Source organism: Pleuronectes platessa, chromosome 15, assembly GCF_947347685.1.
Source record: "Pleuronectes platessa chromosome 15, fPlePla1.1, whole genome shotgun sequence".
Taxonomy (NCBI): Eukaryota; Metazoa; Chordata; class Actinopteri; order Pleuronectiformes; family Pleuronectidae; genus Pleuronectes; species Pleuronectes platessa.
The window spans coordinates 20371180-20394025 of NC_070640.1; the positions used below are offsets into that span (position 1 = coordinate 20371180).

Sequence of the window (22846 nt, forward strand, 5' to 3'; positions counted from 1 at the left end):
CTACAGGGACCAAAATCTCAAGAGGGGCCATGTCTGAAATGGATGTAGCTCCTCAGTCATTCATCCGCCATGACAGTAAAAGCTTACGTTCACATCATAATCTCCGCCATTTTACATCCAAAGTGCTACGAGCACTGAGCCAAAAATGTTAATGTACTAATGTGCCAATGGAGCTGATGGGGCTCCTGTCTATACATATGCATATTCCACTGTCTTACCTAGAACTCCCTCTGCCAGCCTCTCCCAACCTGACTCAGATTTCTAAAAACGGTAAGGGCTTAACGTGTGTGACAGCAGGCGTCCGACTGGAGGAGAGCGACATTGATGAGACCCGGGCTTTTAGGAGCCTCTTTTGTGAGGAGGAAGCAATTCATACTTTACAAGATAAATCATCCCGCTAGCAGCCAGCTTAGACTGTGTACAACCAGATATGGTTGCCAAGGAAACCCTCCTGGAAAACCTGAGTTTTTTTTTTGCCATACCAGCCTCCTTGATCTGTGCAAACAATTGATACCTTACCCAGGCAGAAGGGAGGGAGCAGAGGGAAGTGGGAGGAATAAGGCACAAATCCCCACGTGCTTAGCACAGCACCACTCTCCCCCCTCAGCTATGTGAATGAGGACATCAGGTATAAAAAAAAAGATATCACAAATGGATATTCTGGATGTACTGGAGGACACTGAGGGATGATGTATAACTCATTGTACATTAATTCAATGAGAGAACAGCGTTTAGTCCATAAATCTAATCTGCACACGTGCAGTAGCACACATCACTAATGTGCTTTTAATGAATGTTTTGAATGCACTGCCATAAACGTGCCATTATATCTCTCCACATCCATTTGCGGGATGGCTGTGATTGCATGGTACCACCACAGCTGAACAAACCCACAGAGGCCCTGACATGCAGAGCTGCTGGGGAGCCATTAGGATCCATGAGTGACTTCGACGAGCCACAGATCAATGCTTCAGGGACCTATCTATTACTGACATCCAATTATAGCAATGGCCGTCCGCTTAGCGCTACTAAGTGCTCTAGTCTTTTTATTGACTAGCTGTCAACGGCCTGAACACAGCGGAGGTATTGGCTAATAATCAGCTATTGATCTATCCACATGTAAAGATCACCAGCATGTTGCTCAGTGTATAAAGAAAGTGAGGAGGGCGACAGTGGTAACAGAAAAAAAGACACAACACTAACACGTGCCCCTAAACCATTAAAAAGGCATTTCACATCATTCAGCAAAGTTAATTAAACAGCTAGTTTTTAACCATTTTGATTACTATGGGTTGCAACATAAAGTCATTACCCACCACATTAAGTAAATGAGGAAACCGGCTGTAATCAAAAACATGCTGAAAAAAGTCGACACGTTGCCAGGGACAATACAGCGGAGGGGGGGAAATGATAAGCACATCAGGTCTACAGGATGATGAGGGTGACTTAACCATGCTGGGAGGCGTGCCAGGTCACAAACCCCTGCACGTTTATACTGGAGCCCAACGGCAACCATTGGCAGTGGCAGGGGGTGATTGTGCCTGCCTGCTTCATTGATTTATTACAGTCATTAAGTGGTTAGAAGGTCCCCTCACCTGGTGTAAGGGGTGGAATTCAGTGGCTGATTAAAATTAATCACAGTCAAAAGCTGCAGGAGGCCACGTCCCCGGGGAGCACGCTCCCCCAGAGGGGGGAAATGAAGCTTTATTCAACCTCAAGTCAAGGGCTGCTCCTGCAATAAAACAAACAAACAAACACTATGGCCTATTCTTTTTTTTTTTCATGAACTTTTATTATTCAAAAATACAGCACAATAAAAACACACAGAAAGAAAAAACACACCGTGTGCAAACCTCAAAGGAGATCTTCATACAATATTAGTACGCAAATTTAAACGCTACAGTCATTATTGTTAGTAGTAGATGTCAATGTTCTGAGCACATAAAGTGACAGTAACTGGATAACCTCCCTAAGAGCTCTGTACAGCCTGTCAGCAGGTGAAAGTCTCATTAGAAATCTACAAGGGCCCATTCTGACAGTAAACTCCTTTCACGTACTACTCACTCACTTGCTCATCACACCCACACAGTAGTGTTTAAAATTGAACCGAGATGTAATCTATTACTCGAAGCAGGCTCAGGTCTCACTTTCCTTGGTGACAGAAAACTGGTTAAACATAAAACTGGCCAAATCTGTTTCTATAACAGTCATGTCCCCAATGATGCTAGAATCCACAATCTCTCACTCACTCACTCTCTCATGCACGCACACACGCTGCCAGAAATTCCCTATCACACCAGGGATCATCTACATTGTACTGAAAGGCCCCTCCTCTTCTGTTTCAGCACGGCAGAGCATCACATATACATACAAACATCATCTGTGTATCATTGGACTGTGTTGCGATTAGATAGGGTTACGTCGCAGGATATTTATACATACAGCCAGAAGCATTTATTTAAAAAAAAGTGTATCAATTACAGAAGTTAAAATAAAGTTGAAAAAAAGGAACATGAAGTCATGTTTTGAATATAAAATAAAAGCTTTTTACGACAAGTACTTTTGGGTTGTGGGTGAATTTGCAGGAGTTGAGCAGGTGTGGAGAAATCCTAGACTTGACCTGAATGAGGCAAAAGGATCCAATAGGCTCACGCATCGATGTTGTTTTGGTGTTTGTGGGCTAAGTCGTCGATTCAGGATGATGCTACTGCACATAACACAGTGCACACTGACGTGCTACGGCCAAACTCAACTGGGGACAACAAGGCACAATTGAAGTCAGTAGAATCCAGCTGTGAGGCTGTGCAGAGGTGAGCTGGTGGGAGGTGTGTAAGGCAAAAATAAGGAATATAATAAGGCGTCCAAGCAAAAAGAAAAATTGCCCATTCCAGGTATTCTTAGTGCTTTTTTTAAGTAGCAGACAGGATGAGATGTTGGATTTCTAAAAGTTTTTCCAAACAACAAGAACTTGCGTGAACTGGCCTATGGCAACTTACACTGGCCGCCTGAATGAAAATTATCCAGCACTGACAGTCTACAAAGTCCACACAGACAAACAGTACTCAGCTTCCTGAGCCTAATCTCATTAGTTCCTCTTTGGGGAACTTTCTTACTTTACATCCTTCATAAAAATGCCAATTAGCACTACAGGAGCAATGACAGGCATATGCAGCACCCCTGCAAGGTGCTGCATATGTAAAAAAAAAATCAAAGAGCTGGTGCTCTTGTCCAGCTAATAAGGTGTGTGCGTCTGCCTGTCTTTCTATTTTTGTGTTTTGGTTGTCGTTGAGGTTAGGGGCCTATTGACAGTCAAACACAATTAAAGCAGATTGCTCAGTGAACCTTGTTGTGCACCACCTCCTCTAAGATCTCTGGGGGAGGGCTGGACACTGGTCTTTTATTGTTTTTGAAGCTTGGTCAAGGAGCAATAATCCAGCCAATCACAAGATGTGGTGGCTTCAGCCCCCTCTTCCCCATCAGCCAATCTGGTCCGTGTAAGCCCCCCACCTAAACCCTGACTGGACGATTCAAACAGTTCAAACTCTTCAAGAGGAAACGGCTGACCTACATAGACTGTTTTCAAATCAGAAGGGAGATTAATTCAAATGAGTGAATTTTTTTCAAATTGATCGAATTTTTTCTGAGGGTTGGTCCATCTCAATTTACATTGATGTATGGAATTAAAAACTAGTAAAGACTGGGTCACCTGACAAATTATACTGTTTAAAATAATGAATGAGTTATATATTTCCCTAACTCCCATTCACATACAAAAACTTATTTTCACGCACACATACTGCTGCAATTTTACACATACATGCATGCATACAGCTGTACAACTGGCCAATTACGGGCCTGTATCTGAATTCTACAGAAAGGGCCATCTATATATATATAAAAAAAAAGACATGCATTCACTTATGTACAATATAATTTGTATATTGACCCTTCAGCTTTATACCCACACTAATTCTTTTTTTCTTTGAGAAAGCCCAGGAAGTAAATTTCAGATTTTTTTTTTTGTATTTATATTTGATAAAAAGTAAATGTGCTCTGTCTTGATTCCAGTACAACTCCATTTCTCTTCTCAGCACCACAGCAGAGCCAGGTCTTCATAGGAGGAGCACACTCCCATGTGTGTTAATGAAGAGTCAGGTGAGTCAGCCCATCCCAGCTCTTGTGCCATCTTCATTGTCTTGTGTCCTACTACTATCCTCTGTTCCCTCCCCTTGTTACACGGCCCCTTCACCTGAAGAGGACATTCTAGACAATTGAGCCGTCCCTGTTCTGGGCAGGGATCATGACAGCAATGCCTCCCATGCGACTGAGGTTTGGGCCGGCCATCCTGACACCAGTGGGGGGTGGCAGAGGGACCTGGCTCGGTGGCCTCTCGAACTCTTCTGATGAGGGAATCTTGTCGTACTGGGGCTTCAGGGCGTACTCGTGCAGGTTGGAAGGCGACATGGAGCCCAGGGAGGAGCGCTGGCTGCCCACGGTGAAGCTGCGTGCTGTCGAAACACGGCTCTTAGGAGGAGGCACGTCCTCTCTGAGATGAAACACAGACAGCAGCACATTTAGACAATGAAGGAAGACAGTTACCTCACTAATGAGCGTCAACTCCAATATTTTGCATATGGAAGAACACAATTCTGAGGTGCAATGAAGCATAATGAAGTGTGATGGCATGCAAGTGTCAACATGTGGAATGTCTGGCACTTGCTGCCCACATTGAGGAAAACAATGAATACTTAAAGAGTCTATATCAATCATTTCAAAGGTGAAACATGATTTGACTATATAAAAAAGGGACAACTAATTGGAGGTGGCCCGTCTGATTGGTTGGGGCTTTGTCTGCGCTGCTCAGCCACTCTTACACACTTACAGCCTATAGACATGGAGCTGAGCAACCGAATACAGCTATGCCCCGTTCTCCCTCTGCCACCACATTAACAACTAATAAGCGGCAATAATCCAGTTAAATGCTCAATCAAACTGAGCCTGGGGGGCCCGAGCTTGCTCAGTCCGCAGCATCGTGCTGTGGTGTTTCAGCAAATGTGTGTCTCTGTGTATATGAGACAGGGCCAGTGGTCTAATCCTCTTTGTCCTACAGCATGAGCAGTGTCACATGGTGGTCTTTAGACAGATTCAGCCAGCAGCACAGTGATAGTAAGCCAGGGGCTTGTATCGAGCCGGTGGGCCGGATGCAGACTTGGATGGCGAGGAAGCTGGGTGTTTAGGGTAGGTGGCTGTGGAGGGGGTGCGGCGGGGCAGCCAGCAGCAGACATGACAGAGCAAACAAAGCTTTCAAACTGATTACCACAGCTGTTTATTTGAGTAGGGGAAAAAAAGAAAAAGGAAAACCGCTGATGGAGAAAAAACACTTTCATGGTTGTTGGGACTGTGGGTGATGTGGGTGATGTGTGTGTGTGTGTGTGTGTGTGTGTGTGTGTGTGTGTGTCTCAGATGACCACAGGTCGAATTGAGTGCTCAGATTAATGGTCACATGTACCCTCTTGCATTTACTACGCTTACCTTTAATCCAGCATTATACAACCCAAGACCTGTTTCCCATTAAACTGTATGGCAGAGTCAACACAGTACACAGAAGAGGGAGCTTTGAGTATCTGTGAACCATATCTCATTGATGTTTTAGGGAGTGTACCGTATCTCGTTGCAGATCTCCTTCTCGTACTTCTTCCTGTTACGAGCACGGCAACAGCAGAAGAGGATGATGGCAATAATGATGAGGATCAGGAGTACAGCAATTATGGCTCCTGCGATGATGCCTGCGGTGTTGGGGGCTAGACAACAACAGAGAGAATAGGGTTGGAAAGGTTGGTGAAGGTGGCAATGATTCGACTGCAACTACCCGTCTGTTCTCAACAAAGACTTCAAATTATAGTGCTGGGTTATTTCCTGAACAACAGTGGTGCTCTTAGCGGTGCACCTGTTCTCATATAATCAAAGCTGGAAGGAGCTAAGCATTTCTCAAGTGCAACAGTCACCAATGTCACTCTAGCAATTGTCCAACCACTGAAGTGTGAATTATATTTTTTGTCCCTGAGACAGAAACAGAGGTGGGATCACAGAGTCTGGGCAGGATTGGCGTATAGCAGTATGTGTTGAAAACTGTAACAATGAAACTGTGGTCCTGATCTGCAAAAACAATACTCTGTGACAAAACCAAAACAATAACATGTATAAGAAAAGTGCAACAACACCAAAATGTCCATGTTATGATGATCGCAGCATCATGTTCAAGCACTCAGCTACGGCGGCCCCATGCTGCAGCGCATGAGGTTGACAGCGCTGTCACAGCATGTGGTACCGGAGCTTCCATTAGCCAAGAAGCTAAACAGTATACATGTGGCCTAAATCTCAGAAACACGTCCACGAGACCCTTTCATCCAAATTGTTTATACAATGGAATCTTCCGAAGCTTTTTCACGTCAGTTGTGGTAGAACTGAGGAACAGACTCTTTTAGGATGTAACCGCTCAGCTTATCCATTCATATTCTATGTTTAGCTGTGATAAACTGGAAGATATTTACTGCAGTCATCTACATCTTCTATTGCTTGGTAAGTAAATAATGAGAACTGAGCATTTTCTGTATGCATGCAAGCACTCATAATTATACTACTTATATGTCTGCACTGGTTATACATTTCTATCTTAAAAAATACTTCACAAATGTATCGTAGCATGATCGTAATAACAACACTTAATGCTAACAATGTACCAATCAGTTTTTGAAAATAGGAAAATATTTATTAATTTGCATGAATAGGTACTAAGTAGCACCCAGGTTTGTAGCAAAGCTGTTGCATGGATGAATTGATACAGCAGTGACAATGAATCACCTAACACTTTGGTCCAGACTAAAACATCTCACTGAGAGTTCAAGCTTCTACAATAAGAATATTTGATACTAGACTGAATATTTTTAGGTTTTCGGATGAAATATGTTCATCATGTTCGCTTAAGATATTGTGTTGTCCATTAAACATAGGTTTCTGTTGTTTACAAACCAATTAACTTATTAAGAGATTATGTGGCACATTGATAAATTATGGAAATAATCTTTAGTTGCACCCCTTTATTTATGTCGTGATTTGGACAGACATTCATATCCCGTCAAGATGAACTGTGATCCCTCCACCAAGGAAGTTACGTTTTGATCCCTGTTTGTTTGTCAGTCTGTTAGTTACTAGGATTACACCAAAAACTACTAGACAGATTAACAAAACATTTGAAAGGATGTGGTTTCTGTCTGGGCTCAGGGGAAGGATGCAATAATTTACTGTCACTTTCTTTAACATTGTAAGACTCAAGGGCGTTTTTCAACATTTCCATTGATTTCTCTGAGAAAAATAAATGGATCTTGATGAAATTAAAATCTGGCATGTTTAGGGGACTAATATTTATGAGTGTGTACAATATGGTGCAGATTTGAATTAAAAGAGCAACAATTCTAAATATGAAATAGGCTGATTACAGGTTCATCAACATGTAGTCAGTTGGGTACTCACGAGGTGTTATATTGAGATGAAGTGTACATTCCTCGGTGCCAACAGGATTGGTGGCAGTGCAGCGGTAGGTACCCGATGCGCTGGCAGATGCGTTCCTTACATTAACGGTGCCTCCCACAGGGTCTGTAGTGAGGATGAAGCACACGTCATTACAGAGACGTCCGTGTTAAACAGAAAGCAGACCTGTGTGAAGCACTTCATCACCATTTTGTATTTGTAAGGGAGTGATTGTGAACAGGTCTATTACCCAGCACAGAGGCAGCAGGCAGCAGCTTGCCATCACTGATCTTTTCCCAGCTGTATTGCAGGGGGTTGCTGCCCTCCCCAGATTTGCACCTCAGCGTAATGTCTTTGCCTTCCTGTGTGGGGCCTTCGGTGTAGCACCTGGGCTTGGACGGCTTCACTGTGAAGAAGAGGGAAGTGATTCAGCAAAGTGTAAAACAGAAGACACATCCAGGTGGTCACATAAGCCAACCACACGGACCTCCTGTCAACAAGCCTGTTATTTTTCAGTATTGTATGTTGTGAATATTTTGTATTCTGAAAGTTTATTTTCTCCCCTGCTCAAAGCAGCAGTCATCGGTGTAATGAGAGCTGTAATCAGAGTAATTGATCCAGCTGCTGTCGTTATGGGGGCTGCCACTCAGGATAATCACATGGAAGATGAGTCGTACGCCGTTGGACACACAAACATACAAAGAGGTAAGGATGGAGTCAACGCCATCTGTCTTAAAGCAAAATGTGTGCAGAGTAAAACAGTCCGCAGTCAGAGTGTTAACAACAAATATGATGAGAAAACAAACAGAGCTTCAAATTAAAAGTAGGTAGACAGATAGTCAACCAGGTGATGAGAGCCAGGAGATCAATTTTAGACCGAAAAAAAAAAAGCCTGTAGTGGGTGTCCCCAGATCCGAAATAGGGGTCAGGGAGGAGGGGGGAGCTAAGCAGGCATAACCATAAGTATTAACAGTAGGCTGACCGTACTGAGAGTCTCAACCAATCTAATAAAACACACATGGCGTAAGAATGGATGGAGGACAGAGCGTGAGAGAAAAATTAAGCTAGTGGTGATGGACAGATGAGTGTGATGGGGTCAAGGCTGTGTAACTCCTAACTCACCTACACACACATCCATGCACCACACAGTAAATGTCAAAGAGCTATGACATGTTGAATGCATCTTTTAGAGGTGAAAGTCAACTTGAAATGTCTGTTGGCTGTAACACACTGCTCCTCGTATTAGCACGGCTGTCCGATGAGCAGATTTACTTGTTTGAAAGATGAGGTCAGAGCAGAAGGTGACAGAGGCTGGAGGAGCACAGACAGATAGAGGGCAGAGTAATGCAGCCAGCCTGGCTCTGTTAAATGAACAATGTATGGAAATGCATTAGTTGCACAAGGCTATCTTGTGGAAGAGATAAGCAGAACGGTAGTGCTCCATTGTGGTATTTAGTACAGTGACAACTGATCGCTGAATGGAAACCTTAAAAGTAAGCGACTAGCAGTACTGAAACAGGGAAGAGAGACTTTACAGTGAGATCCTGAATGTGATGCGGATTGTCTAAACTTGAAGCAGGCAGAGCTGAGTGACTGGCGGCTCAGAGTGAAGGTTGGGTCTCGTCAGAAACAGTTGTGAGAGCTTCTGACATGCACTGCTGTAGTAAAAGTCGCTACTCTCCTTCTGTTATCTTCAATGTCCTGATGCAACCAGTGGAGGATACACAACATGGTATGTTACATCCTGTCCAGCACCTGGACACCATGTACAGTCGCTGCAGGGGTCAGCATGTGTGTATACCTGCATGTGGCAGTGTTTGCGCCAAGCTACAGTTATAACAAAATGAGGTATGTTTTTGTTTGCGTACACATAAGCATGTGTGTCGTCCCCTGTTCTGAGGACCATCCACCATGTAACAAGATCAACCTGCAGGTAAAATGCAGAGCAGGCAAGATGTCCTCACCTCTTCTTGTCAGTGTGTCTCTGCTCAGAACACCACTGCCCCTGGGGTCAACAGCTAGCAGCCTGTCAGCTCCTGTAGCCTCCAGCCCTTTCTCTCTCTCTACTGAAAGAGACTCAGCAATAGCTGATGCTCTTATAGTAGAGAAAGAGAAACCACTACCATACCGACAGTCAATACAACAAAGTAGCGACAGCAACGTTACAGTAGCATTAACGTGTCTGGCATGATAATATATAAAACAAATGTTTTTTTTAAAAATACTCTGGCTGCAACGCTGTTTAACACTGAAACTTCGAAGTTTGTTGTGGACTCAAGCAGTTCACCCACCCCTATATCGGCATAGTAGTGAGTATAATGAATGGATCTGCATTTTTGGGTAAACTAACTATATATTTTATGTAAACTAGCCTCCCCTAAGGCCTTAGTCAGTGGTTATTGGCTCAGCTGTAGTTACAGTCTATAGTTAATGATTATCTGTGGCCATTCATGGCTTTTAATATGTTGCTGCTTGGTGGCATCGTAACTCTACATCAGAGAAACCTGCTCGTTTTCAAATGGCTCATTTCTTTCTGGTTGAACCAGTTGGTGCAGTTACTTTTGTACACATGATAACATGTAAACAAGCACAGCAGCCATTTTCTGAGGCCTGTCCTATCTTTAGAAAGGAGGAAGTATTCTGATAACAGGGCTGTGATAGCAGCACAATGTGGAGCTTATACCACAACACACACTGGAGTATGTGGGTTGTTTTTCCCATATGCAAATACCAGGCGGGTTTCGGTAGGCGATTTACTTTCGAGTCAGTTGTCTGATCAGCAAGGCCAATCTGTGAGTGTGTGTTTGCCTAGGGAGTGAATCATCTGACTTATACAACTCTGATGTGTCACCCATTTCACCCTGTGCAATAAGAAGCCATCTGAGTGCATAGACTCCATTTATAATGTTTGTTCGCGTTGATGAAAAGATACAATTTTTTTTTATTAGATTTTTTTGCTGTGATCTGTCATATACCTGTTTTTTAATGGTTACCTAGGTCTATAGTGTACTAATGAGTAGATAAAGATTTTAAAATTAATAATATGTTATTAGATGATATCATTATTAAACACTGAAAAAATACATTAAGCAGCAAAAACCTATTATTTTTTCAAGACTAATAGTGAAAACTAATAAATCATGACCACTATAAATAAAAAATAAAAATCAGGATTATGAATTCAGACATGATCAGAGAGCATCTAGGGTGAATATAAAATTGTATCAAGGGGGCAATGCTCTACAGCCACTGGGAAGGTTATGCACTCGATTTTAGAAGGGATTACATCAAAACCGCCAAGGAGGGCAAAGGGCGTGTGATCTAATGCATTTCCACTGTGTGGAGAACAAGAATTTACCCTGTGAGGGGAAAAAGGACTGCTACCCTAACGCCAGTTTGTCCTGCTGTAGTGTAGGGCTGCAACTAACGACTAATCTGAGAGTCGATTAATCTATTGATTATTGAAAAGATTAATCGACTAATTTGATTACGAATGACACAAATTCTCAATTGCTCCTATTTAGCCAAATCATTTTTTTATTTAGCTTGCGGTTGTTCACGACACATGATGACTGAAAATAAAGACAATAAAGATCGATACTTCATTCAAAAATGTATTTTAATAAACTTTGCTGCATATTAGGGTACTATTGATACAAAAATAAAGAAAATCTTTTTTTTTGTCCATTTAAAACCAAGGACAGGCAAAGTGCTAATATAAAAATATAAATTTTTTCTGTTAACAAAAGGAAAGGGAATGTATCAGCAATAAAGACATCAACAAACAAAACTACAGTTTTCATCGGACTGCATAATTGTGATTAAAAAAAGACGTTTGTCAGGCAATAGGATAACATTAAGCTTTTAAACTCGTAAAAAAAAAGTTTAAACCATTTTTTTGTAATGGATTCTAGAATCCTGCGCACAGGTATATGCGTTAATATAGCAAGCTAGCTAACAGGCTATCTTACCGAGGCGAGTCTGCAACGTCTTAAGATGTCAAATGTGCCTCCTCTTCAAATGCTCGTGCACAACGGACGCCGGACGTGCTCCCATGGAAAGCAAGGTCCGCCTTACAAGTATTGCAGGTATTTTTTTTCCGGGCTATGTTAATAGGGAAGTTCTCCCATACTTTTGACTTTCTGGTAGGCGATGGTGTGGCAACGGACGCCGCCATTGGTCCATGTTTTGTCGCTATTGCACATGTACGACTTTCAGAGATAGAAAGGGAGCGAGATGGTTCACTCCTCAGCTACTTCTATTTGCACCTCCGGTAAATCAACGTTTAGTTCAGCTGCACGTCACGAAAAACACTCGCTATGACGTAACCATCGAATCATCGACGATTAAATTCGTCGGCGACTATTTTTGTCGATTAATTGTTGCACCCCTACTTTAGTGACTGTTCCACTCACCCATGACGATCAGCGTAATTTTCCTGCTGCGGATACCGGGAGCCTTCTTCACCTTACACTGGTAAGTGCCCGAGTCTGTTGATTTCAGCCCCGTCAGGTTGATGGAGCCGTCACCGTTTTTTGGGTCGGCTGAGTTGAAGTGGACTCTGCCTTTCATGGGTGGAAAGTAGTCCTCGTAGGACCTGTCGCCTGAGTACAGGATAACCTGGTGGAGAAAAGGGAGTGCAGGCAAGAGTTAGGAACTCAAACTTACTTAGAATAATGTCCTGTATCTGACTGATCAGTTTATGGAAATTGAAGTCCTTCCATAAAAAAAACAAAGCCAAGGCCTTGAAATATCTGGGGAAAAAAGCCTTGCTCACTGAACCAACCAAAAAATATGGAAGACAAAAAGTGCCCTTTCTTTTATCTCTGCAATGCCCTTCAGCCTGTGCTGCTCTGCCCTTTTCAATGCTGTGGAAGAACAAACAAAGCCACCACTGTGGAGTCAAATCAACACCTGCTGTGTCAACAAAGAGCAGTAACCCCTAATTCTGTCCAAGTGCTCCCCGCCCCAAAAAAACACACACACAGAGTCTGGGTCTTTAAAGCAGCAAGGAAAATGCCTAGAAATAATAGCAGGGTGGAGCAAACATGTCTCATAACAAGTAGCAGGGGTGATTGTTATGGGGGGAAAAAACTAAACACAAGGACACAAAAAGAGAACGAGAAAAGTAGAAATCCAAACATTGAAAAATATTCTCTTTCTCCTTTTATAGACACTGGCATACTCTTCCACATTTCCATGGAGACAGTCATCAACAGGCTTTTCTGTGGATCAACACCAGGCATACGCACAGCAATACCCCTGGGTGGAGAGGAGGAGCGAAGAAAAACTAAACATGGCAGGAGGAGAGGAAGAATAATGAACCCATCAGAGGAGGCAGATCACTCAAAGGAAGCAGGAGAGGAGCAAAACAAAGGGAAGCAGACTCAGTGAGGTTCTCGTGCATCTACACCAAGTTGCTCCATTTCCAACTGGAAGACTAGTTTTTGGAGCTGTAAAAAGAGGGCGTTCACATTGAGTGTTCATCTTGTTCATATTAGCCATATAAACAGGTAACTCTGTTAACATTCCACTTGGATCTCACGGGAGGGAAACTTATCTCTCCAGCCTCACTGGGGATCAGAAAATCAGCAGTAATAACAGTGATATGTGAGATGAGACCATGGCGGAGAGGAAATTAAATTGCCTCAAGCTAAACCAGACAAAAACGTGGGCTCATGTTTACACACATGCACACCTTTAGCAGCAAAAAATCTTAAACTCACAATAACTTTGAGTATCACGATCCAATGTAAAAACAAAAAAGCCCAGGGAATGAAAATGAAAAGGGCAAATGACTAGACAAGCTGGCAGGGGCCGCAAAGGACAGAAGAGCACCACAGTGTGTGCTGCGTTTCATTAGAGATCAGGTCACTCAATGATACAACCGCCACCTGGCCGGGCTCTTCTCAGTAGAAGGATCATGCTGCAGAGGTAAAAGATCTCTACTGGCCAGGCTTAGTTTCATCAGACACGTGTAAAGATGAGGTCATTGTCACATGATGCTGTTGCTCTGGGAGGGAAGAGGAAGAGGTGCAGATCATTTGAGAAGCAGAGGGCTGGGATACCTGTGTGTACAGTAAATCTGCAGACTTGAGTGTGTTGTGTCTTTACGCTCCCACAGAGCCTTTTAATGCAAGGAACTCCAAACACTGCTGCCACATGCTTTTACTGCAACAGTTCTGCCCCAAGCTGTTTGCAAGGTTAAAGCAGAGTCACTACCTGAAAATGGAATTAGCATCCCTCATTATTCAGGCTACACAGAATCTAACAAACCGTGGCCACTAGCATGCACCTTCCTCACTGATACACAAACATTCATATTTTTTGACAAATCATGCCATGCCTTTAAATCCAAATCCCTGGGAACAAACACACATTCCTGGCACAATAACTTGAATAAATAAAAAGCTCTGCTGCTGCTGTGCTCAAGGACAAAAGAGGCGTTGTGTATGACATGGGGATTTTTATGTATTTTTCTAAATACTCCTATTCACACTGTTCAGATTTGATTTCATAATTGTTCCCACAGTTGTGGTAAAGACACAGGGCACAACCTCCTTTCAGCTGATCTGTAGCCAGGGAATGAGGGACACATGCAAATGACTGTTACTATAGGCATGCCTGGCATCTCTCATTCAAGCCCAACAAAGCAACATGCATTAGCAATGCTTCACCAACCACTAAAAGAGCCTGATGATATGCGGGATATTCCAGATGAAGGGGGGCTTCGTTACCCACCAGATACCGGACTGAATAGATAATAATGTGGCATTACTTCAGATTGCATCAATGCAAAAAATACTGCTTTGAATCCTCTGTATGGTTTATTAATATGAATTTAATTAAGGGTTACTTACACATGCCAGACACACCGCATAACAGCTTTGACTCCCCAATTCATGAGGTCCCACGGACTGATCATGAGATCTACTTTCAAGTTTTATCTTATAGTAGCTGTTCCATTAAGAACAGCCTGGATTTTCTCATCTCAAACCAGTGAGCAAAGGTTTTCCATGGTTCCTGAGCATCCGAGAGCCTCAGGCTATAAAGTTTAGCCTTCATTCATGTCTCCTTGTCGGACCGGGTATAGCTTTTGAGCAAGCAGATCGGCCTAATTCCATTGAACACTGTCACATATATTAAAAGCATCCTCTTGGAATTAATATGCTGTTAATTACAAAGAACCTACTCTGTGCATGACTTCATGTTGGTTAAAGGCTATATGAATGTGAAAGTGTGTGTGTAGTGAGCAAAATCGGATAAGTCAAGGAGAACAAATACCCTCAGAGAGAAATGCCTAGTCCGTTCAAATCCCAACAAAGCTAATGGTTGTTAAGCAAAATGGCAGGTAATAAAGAAATTACACATGCTATTAGGGCACATATCTGGGAACACATTTCTACAGTTACATTCATAAAAAAATTATATGGTGCTACTCCAGACAGTGCGGAAAGCAGTGACCAGTAGCAGGGGGGCATACTCCTTACTGGGTGAGAGCAGAACTGTTTGGGTCAGTTGAAAGAGGGAAACTGGGTGGGTGACGGAGAGATAAATCTACTGGTGAGCCTTTGACCTATTTGTAACACTCTGGGGTAAAAGAACCCAAAAAAAAAGCAACAAAAACTAAACCCAAAGGACACAGGTGGAAAAAAGAGGGGAGGAATGGGAAAGCTTTGTGACAGGTGGGAGAGAGGCGGAGCAGCGAGCCAAGGGGGGGAGGGCCGCACCACTGGACTGATCTGTACAAAGAATCTGTCTCAATGGCTTTGAAAGCCTGAGGTTCTTTGGAATCCATGCAGAGTTTTGTAGTCTTCCCTTTTCATGGCTAAGGGCCATGCTGGAAAGGAAAGACACAGCCTGGGATAAAGCAGGCTCCCATCGCTCCCACTATGTGTCTGTGAGAGAACTGCAGAGAACAAACGCCCTACAGAAATACACCAGGCTCAAATTACATTTGTATTACATACTGTATGCTTCCTGTATAACACTGCAGCACTCCGAGAAAATACACACCTAACGTGGAAAATGTATTGTATTTCACCGCTTGCACAACACACAAAGCCTCCTCAGTGCTAAACACAAACACTGAAGAAACGTAGCCTTCCATAGGAGAAAATAAAACAAATTCTAAAGCTTCACACAGGAGATCAGTTTGCAAGAAAACAATAGCAGCAACAAACCAGCAACAGAAAAAAGCTTGACGTCACTCTACTGTGTTAAATAAAAGCCAGTCAGAGAACAGATAACTTCCATTTGCAGCAACACTGTTTGTAGGGAACATCTACACGTACCACTTTGTCCTCTTTCTGGTTGTCGGAAGACAGTAAGCTCCATTCAATATCCAGCGGTCCAGAGTCTATAGTGGCCAGAGTAAACTGACAGTCCAGCTTCACAGTATCACCACTGGCCCTCTCTATGGACGTGGACTGTGTAGACGTGATGTCTAGACCCGCGATCAAACCTGGACAGAGACACAAAGAGCGGAAGTTAATGTCAACATGTGATAATGAAAATAACTAGACATGTTTGTATGTATTGAGTCCAAGCATCACAAAACAACTCTGGCTTCCTGCAGTGTTTTACTTTGAGGCATTCAAAGACCTTCTTGACTCTGCACCTATTTCATAGTCATACCAATAAAAGAATGCAGGAAACCAAGGAGTAATTATACATTAATATTTATGTCAACACTTCCCAGCTGGATATAATTGCATGTAATAGAATTAATCAATTAACCTGGACCCAGATAGTTGATAGGAAAGCGATTGATGGAATAGACAATTAAAAGTGATAGTTCTATTAAGTTCATTCATTTTGTTTGCTAAAAGCCACACTGAATTATGATCTGATGAATGTCCAACTTAATGTGGTGACAGTGTGAACTAAAAGTGATGATGATTGAAATTCCACAGGATTGAACAGTGTTAAGGTTAAGGGTGCATTCCACCAGAGCTCCAGATACAGGAAATGAAAGAGAAAAGCACAAGTAACCGATTTTCTTAAGAAAACTGCTGATGATTAAATGTTCCACATTATGTAATTTGGAAGCTGTTGTCAAAGTCTTACAGAGGATTGAACATTTAATTGCTTAGAGACTGCACATCGTTTGTGAAGAATCATTGAACTGTTGGTTTAAGTATGTGACGCCGCTCATTGTTGCACATGTGTGACAAATCGATAATGCTTTGTAGTTTAGTGCAGGCCTTTAGCAGTGCTGCCTTCATGTAGGACAGTTAGACCCTGTCAATAACACTTGTGGCTTGATAGCAAAGGATTTTCAATTTCCACGAGTCATAACCTTGCTATGAAATAGACCAGTAGAAGGTGGCATTCCTTGCTGTACTACTTGTGAATGGTAAAATAATACCAACCAATAGAAACGGGGCTGTACTGACACTTTGCCTACGATTCTAAGCAGTGCCCAGATTGACACTTGCATTCAATTTTTTAATCCACCAGAACCAGTTAACAACAGCCTCCTCTTAAATCCACTACTGAAATGTCTCACTTGTTTATAAGTGTGTAAGACCTTCCATCAGTCCACAATCAATCCAATACAAGAGACAGACAAACATCTAAAAATAAAGAGAACTGAGAGGATTGCTGCTGACTAAGGCTATAACAGGTGGTGGGATACATGTACTCTTTAGCTGATGTAGACGCAAGCTTTTAGTATCTATATAACCTTTATTTAGTCAGTTAAATTAATTCATTTATTGGCAGAAATTAAATATAAACTATCCAAGTCATGTTTTCACTAACACGTTTCATCTAAATTCTGCAAATTGTTGTTTTCTTTACCATAGAATGGGTCCTTTATATTTAAATACTTTATGTTAACATCTGGAGTGAGCTACCATATATTTCACAGTAATCCAAACTGGACAAACTAAACACGTTTTGGGTTTGTATGACAACTAAAGACTATCAAAAGTTCTCTTTTTATGTTTGGAAGAGGAGAGTGAGGTGAGGGATATTCACTGCAGCATGCAACTTCACCACTAAAACCTACACACTGAACCTTTAACCTGGGAAAACAAAAGGACTAATTTATACCATAAACAACATGAAAAAGTCCACAACAAACAAGGAACATGGAAAATATATAACAATACGGCATCAAAGACTATGACAAACATCAGTAATAGACAGTGTACTGACGTTACAAGCTTCACACCCTGAACTGTCAAGTCTGCATGAACCAAAACCTTTTTCAATAGAATTGTTTTTATCTCAGTAGTTTTTTATCTACATAAATCAGGATAGCATGAGGTAACATTCACAATATGAACATCAGAGTACTCTACTCAGCATAATGACCCACTTTACTCCTTTTATACTGATGATTAATCGACAGTGTTTTATATTTACTGCAACATTTCATCCAGAAGGCAGAATTTGTGATCTATTTTTCAAAAGGTTTTCCTCTACAGCTTTGGCAGCAGACTCTTTAAATTGTTACTACGTGTATTGTTTATAAAGTTTTGTTCATCTAGAGACCAAATGAGGTGCACTGACGGACACAACCAGATCACAGCCCTAACATTCTGTCTGGTAACACCTCAGATTAATAATTGCTCACATGGTTTTAACCTGCTTTGATGCATGACCGTGTTCATTTTAAACAGTGTAGAAAATAACGTGCAGAGACCAAAGGCTTTAAATTCAAAAGGAGTGTTGGTGAAAAGTTCTTTAGCCTGCTACTAATTGTGCCGTTTGGATGCAAAACAGACGAAAATAGTTTGAAGTGACTTGATTTATAGAAGGATTTTCTGTCAGCTGTTTAGAGTTCTTATTCTGAGAATGTGTCAGTGATAAAGTCAACATGGCTCCATCTTGTCTGAGAAGCAAATTGTTCTCTTAAAATATGCATAATGTAAATCGCACAGTGGGTAAAAGGGGACTAGCATAGCTTAGCAAAAGGAATGGTGGTGATAATAAAGAAAATCTGTGGCCTGTCACCAAACTGGAACGGACTTTTAAGCGTTTTATTCTTAGAACGACTAAACATAATTTCCTGGTGACATCAACTGGGTTAAGATTCTCTATTCAATAAGAGATTTAAGCCCCAGCAAGGAACACAGTCCATAGAGAATGGAGTTGTCACATGCTGCCTCAACACATTAAAACCCTTTCGACAGCCTGCCACCTTCCAGTCAGTGGGGGAGGGGGAAGAACAGCTTTAACACACACAAAAAAATTACCGCAACATGTTGCTGCTAAAAGACAAGCATTTATCACATCATACAGATGACACCCAACACATGTAAATAAAATTCTATGCTGATAAAAGGAGAATATCTACCTTTTCAAAAACTACAGCATTTTCTTTATCTGCCTCTGGATCTCATTTAGTTGCATTTACACTGACAGAGGGAGAGCTGCTGCAAATGTGAAAGATAACAAATGAAACAGGAGTAAACCCTGGCATCTGTACTCACTTTGTCAACAGGAAAATTAACCTCTTACCTCTCTATGGAAAGTTTGGCTGACAAGGTTTCCTCGAAAGACAAACAAATGAGAGCATGTGCATCTATCCAAACACAAAGGGATCTACGCAAATGTTCAAAGTGCAGTTTGTAGTGTAGGACGTTTGCACTGGAGATACAGTATCTTTTAACTTTGTGTGTGCAAAGGAAACCTCAGATCACTAGAGTTGTGCCTCTTTTAATTAGTCTTTACCCGCCTATATTTTTTATTACGGTGCTAAATCAATACTTCTAAAAGGGTTCCAGTGCATTGAAGATGCCACAACCGATACTTTTTTTCTTTAACAAGGCACAAAATAACAGCCGACAATACAAGCACCTTTTTATCGCCACGGCAAATTGGAAGTTGGGGTTTAAAATATTAACATTTAACAGTTACAAACATAAGGGCAAAACTCATTTACAGAATAAAAATCACATTCTAAATCGAAACTAACTACAATAATTTAACACAAAATAGCAGTTTCCAAGTTTAATACAGCAGAAAACTCCAGCTCCAAACTTGTAATCAATTGTTTCCACACCGCCAGGGTCAGGGGTGCTCACACATTTGATGCACCTCCCGGTGTCAGAATCCTTTCACATGAAATAAAGCCACACTTTCTAAAACTAATGATATGTGCTGCCAGAGCCGTGGAGAGAATGTGTTGGCACCAGAGTAAAGCATGTGTTCTGATGTTTGTTGCCTATAAGGCCTGGTGCACAATAGAGGATTTTCAACTTTTAACCAATTGTAGAACTCCCACAGACATAATTAGACTAGACCAATTTGTTTATATTATAATCGTCAGAAAGCACACGCTAAACAATTTGGCCAGAACGCAAGACCACATTGTTGCCGTTTGTATGAAACCATTTCACAGTGGCGATTCCTTCTGATCTCACAGAAACAACATTAATGTTTTTAGTCGCCGCTATACAAGTATGCAACATCCGGTAATCTCGTTGTTTATTGTGGGTTTATGCACAGTATTCCATCAGAGCCGGGACGAATCAGGTCTAAAATCTCCCAGGATGGACAACTATTTCAGTATATAGCTTAGACACCGAAATCTGCGCTGTGATTTGGTCAGGTAGGTACAGGCCATATAGGAATCGATGCCGGACGATGGACAGATTTCAGAACTTTGTTTTAACAATCTCACAACCTATGTTAGGCTGCACTGCTGCTTTTTGAAATCTATGTAGAGTCTGAGCAAGGTCAAGATGATAAGCACGATGTCGACGTAACCAAGAAATAAAATAATCCCTCTAGTTGTGGTTGTGATTTTGTGTGATTGTGCTGAAGTCTTTAGATCCTGGCCCTCAGGGTGTGGAGGATGTAAGCTACTTGTTGAGGTCCCTGCCTCATTTAATGTCCGTTTCAGCCTCCAACCACACTCTGAGCCCTGAGCGATGGCAGACAACTGAGTGAAAATACACCACACAAGTGTATCCACAGAGAAATGACAGTCTCAGTCACACCGACTGCTTTTGAAGCTCAGAGGCTGGCATTTGGTATGGTTGCAAAAGCATAGTTTCATTGCCTGGCCACCTCCCCCGGTGCTGCAGCTGGTCGTTTCGGCCCACAGATTATGACAGATGCCCTTGATGGGGCGATCCAGTCCCTTCAGCAGGAGCAAGAGAAACGCGGCGCAATATAGAGAAAAATGAGATATGTCTATCACTGTCAAAACGGATACACAGCTTGGCATCTGCATGACAGAGAGCAGTGTCGATTCATCGAGCACTTAAAGAAGCTGGGGTACTTTTCAAAGTTGCATAGAAAGAGGGGCAAATTGCATTCAGGGGAAAAAAGGAAGGTACTGTGTTCTGTGACAGGTAATAAGAGACACTGTGTGATGTACCTCTCAAATCAATGACAGACCTGTCAGGCTTTAGGCAGCAATCGTTTAAATTACAGTTCAGCTAGAGGCTTTTTTCCTTGAGTTCCAGACTAATGCAAAAAAAAGTGTATTTTCAGAAAATCATCCCCTCACTAGCAAACAGATTTATTTGCTTACGCTTATGAACGTGTCTGGCTGAGGGCTCAGGTGACAGCACTGTCAGATAAGGGAGTATATAAACCGCAGAGGTGTACTGTAAGGTTAAAAACGCATTTAATCAACAGACAGGAATATATAATTCTGCTTAATACAGCTACTGGAAGTATAAACTCAAGTAGAGGAACTGTTGTAAATGCAAATCAGATCATTTTAGCAGTTTATTATAAGCCTAAGTAAATCTGCATCTATAGCAATACAGGCTAACAATGTTAAAAGGCCATGTGTTCTCAGACATCTTCTTAATATGGGCAGCTGGATCTGACAGGAAAAGTATTTTTTCATTCTTGTTGTCCTCACTGGTTTAATAGTGTGGGGCTCATTTGGAAAAAGACTAATCAGACTTTCACCATTTGGGTTAAAATGTTTTTAACTGTTCAACTCAGAACAAATGATAACTATGCAAAAAGAAGCTTTTAGTGGATATTTATATTATAGAGAAACGTGTAAAAGATTTTGAGTTGCTTTAAAAGTCCAGACCATTGTACACCATTCTACCAATGTCATATAAGACATTTCCTGGCCCTCGTCCTCCTCACCAATAAAATAATTGTGTCACGTTTGATATGCTTCATGCACAAGCACCCAGATGGCCATCCTATCAGTGAAATGCAAATCACTATAATGGAGATCAGTAAAAAAAAGAATCTCTAATCATTTTAATAAAAAGTCCATTACATGGGGCCTGTAAACAGTGCAGCAAAAAGGAAACAGGTCCTCAAAGATTATTTGACCACTTAAGCCGCTTTCAGATATGCACTGAACTCCACAGATCCTGAGTATTTTTTCCTGAGTAGGTGCAATTCTCCAGACTTAACCCGCAGGTCATGTCTGAAAACGGCTATGTACCGATGTAGAACTTTAGTAATTTAATCGATAAACAGGTAAACAAAAAATGTATATGTAAGTAATGTATTATTACTTATTATTAACGTGTTAATAGTTCAAAACTTACCAACATCAAATATCATCAGATTTTTTCATAGATGAAAAATCCTGATTGCTAAATGGAAGTACATGAATCTGCCTACTTTAGATCAGTGAATAAAAATACAGGATCATAATGTTTAAACTTTGTCTGTTAGTCCAGGAGCAGTAAAATGATAATCACTTAGAAAACAAGAGCGGTTCGATGACTGTTGTTTTGAGCAAACACTCTGATGGAGGATTTTAACGCAACTCGCTGGGAAAAAATCAATCCCTTCCACTAGCTGCTCATATTGGAATAACACAAACAACTCTGTTAGCATGCTCAAAAAGGCAGCTCACAGTGTTAATCAGTAACTATCAGCACATATTGTACATGAAGTGTGTGAACAATAGAGCATGTGACCCAGAGCAGAAACGATCTCACCGGGCTCCACGGTGAGAGAGCACTCTGTATGATCACTGGCTTAGATTGGGTGAGCATCAGTCTGTATTTTGAGTAATGGCACCAGAACAATAGTAAACTGTCTCTATTCCTCAAAGGTAAAAATCATTGGCTGAAAAGTCCACAAAACTATGAAAAAATGACTGCTGGAAATTGCAGCCATACTTTTACAGTAGAAATAATGTGTCTTGTACTGTGTAAGAGTGTATGTTCACGTAGTAGTCACACGTGGACACACATATACACAGTGGGGGAGGGCACGATGGCTAATTAGAAAGTGTGTGTTAATAACTATTCATGACTGCCAGTGTCTCTCTGAGTGTCTCATCCCCGCCGGTCTCCATCATGTTGTCTGACACAGCACATCCCAGTGGGGTTACTGGGAGACCAGGAATGAGCAAGAGGAATTTCAG

The 22846-nt window shown here is 41.7% G+C and overlaps 1 protein-coding gene across 1 annotated transcript in view; it reads right to left on the bottom strand.

The window, feature by feature from the left end:
* Positions 1 to 1767: 1767 nt before the first annotated feature.
* cxadr (CXADR Ig-like cell adhesion molecule) overlaps positions 1768 to 22846 on the bottom strand; it is a 38302-nt gene continuing 17223 nt past the window's right edge. Inside the window, exons 2-7 of the mRNA XM_053441098.1 lie at positions 15822 to 15991; positions 11943 to 12147; positions 7778 to 7933; positions 7531 to 7653; positions 5663 to 5801; positions 1768 to 4546 (exon numbers count right to left, since the gene is read on the bottom strand). Of these exons, the coding sequence (XP_053297073.1) occupies positions 4264 to 4546; positions 5663 to 5801; positions 7531 to 7653; positions 7778 to 7933; positions 11943 to 12147; positions 15822 to 15991 (1076 nt within the window). The 3' untranslated portion in view covers positions 1768 to 4263. The remainder of the gene's footprint in view (positions 4547 to 5662; positions 5802 to 7530; positions 7654 to 7777; positions 7934 to 11942; positions 12148 to 15821; positions 15992 to 22846) is intronic.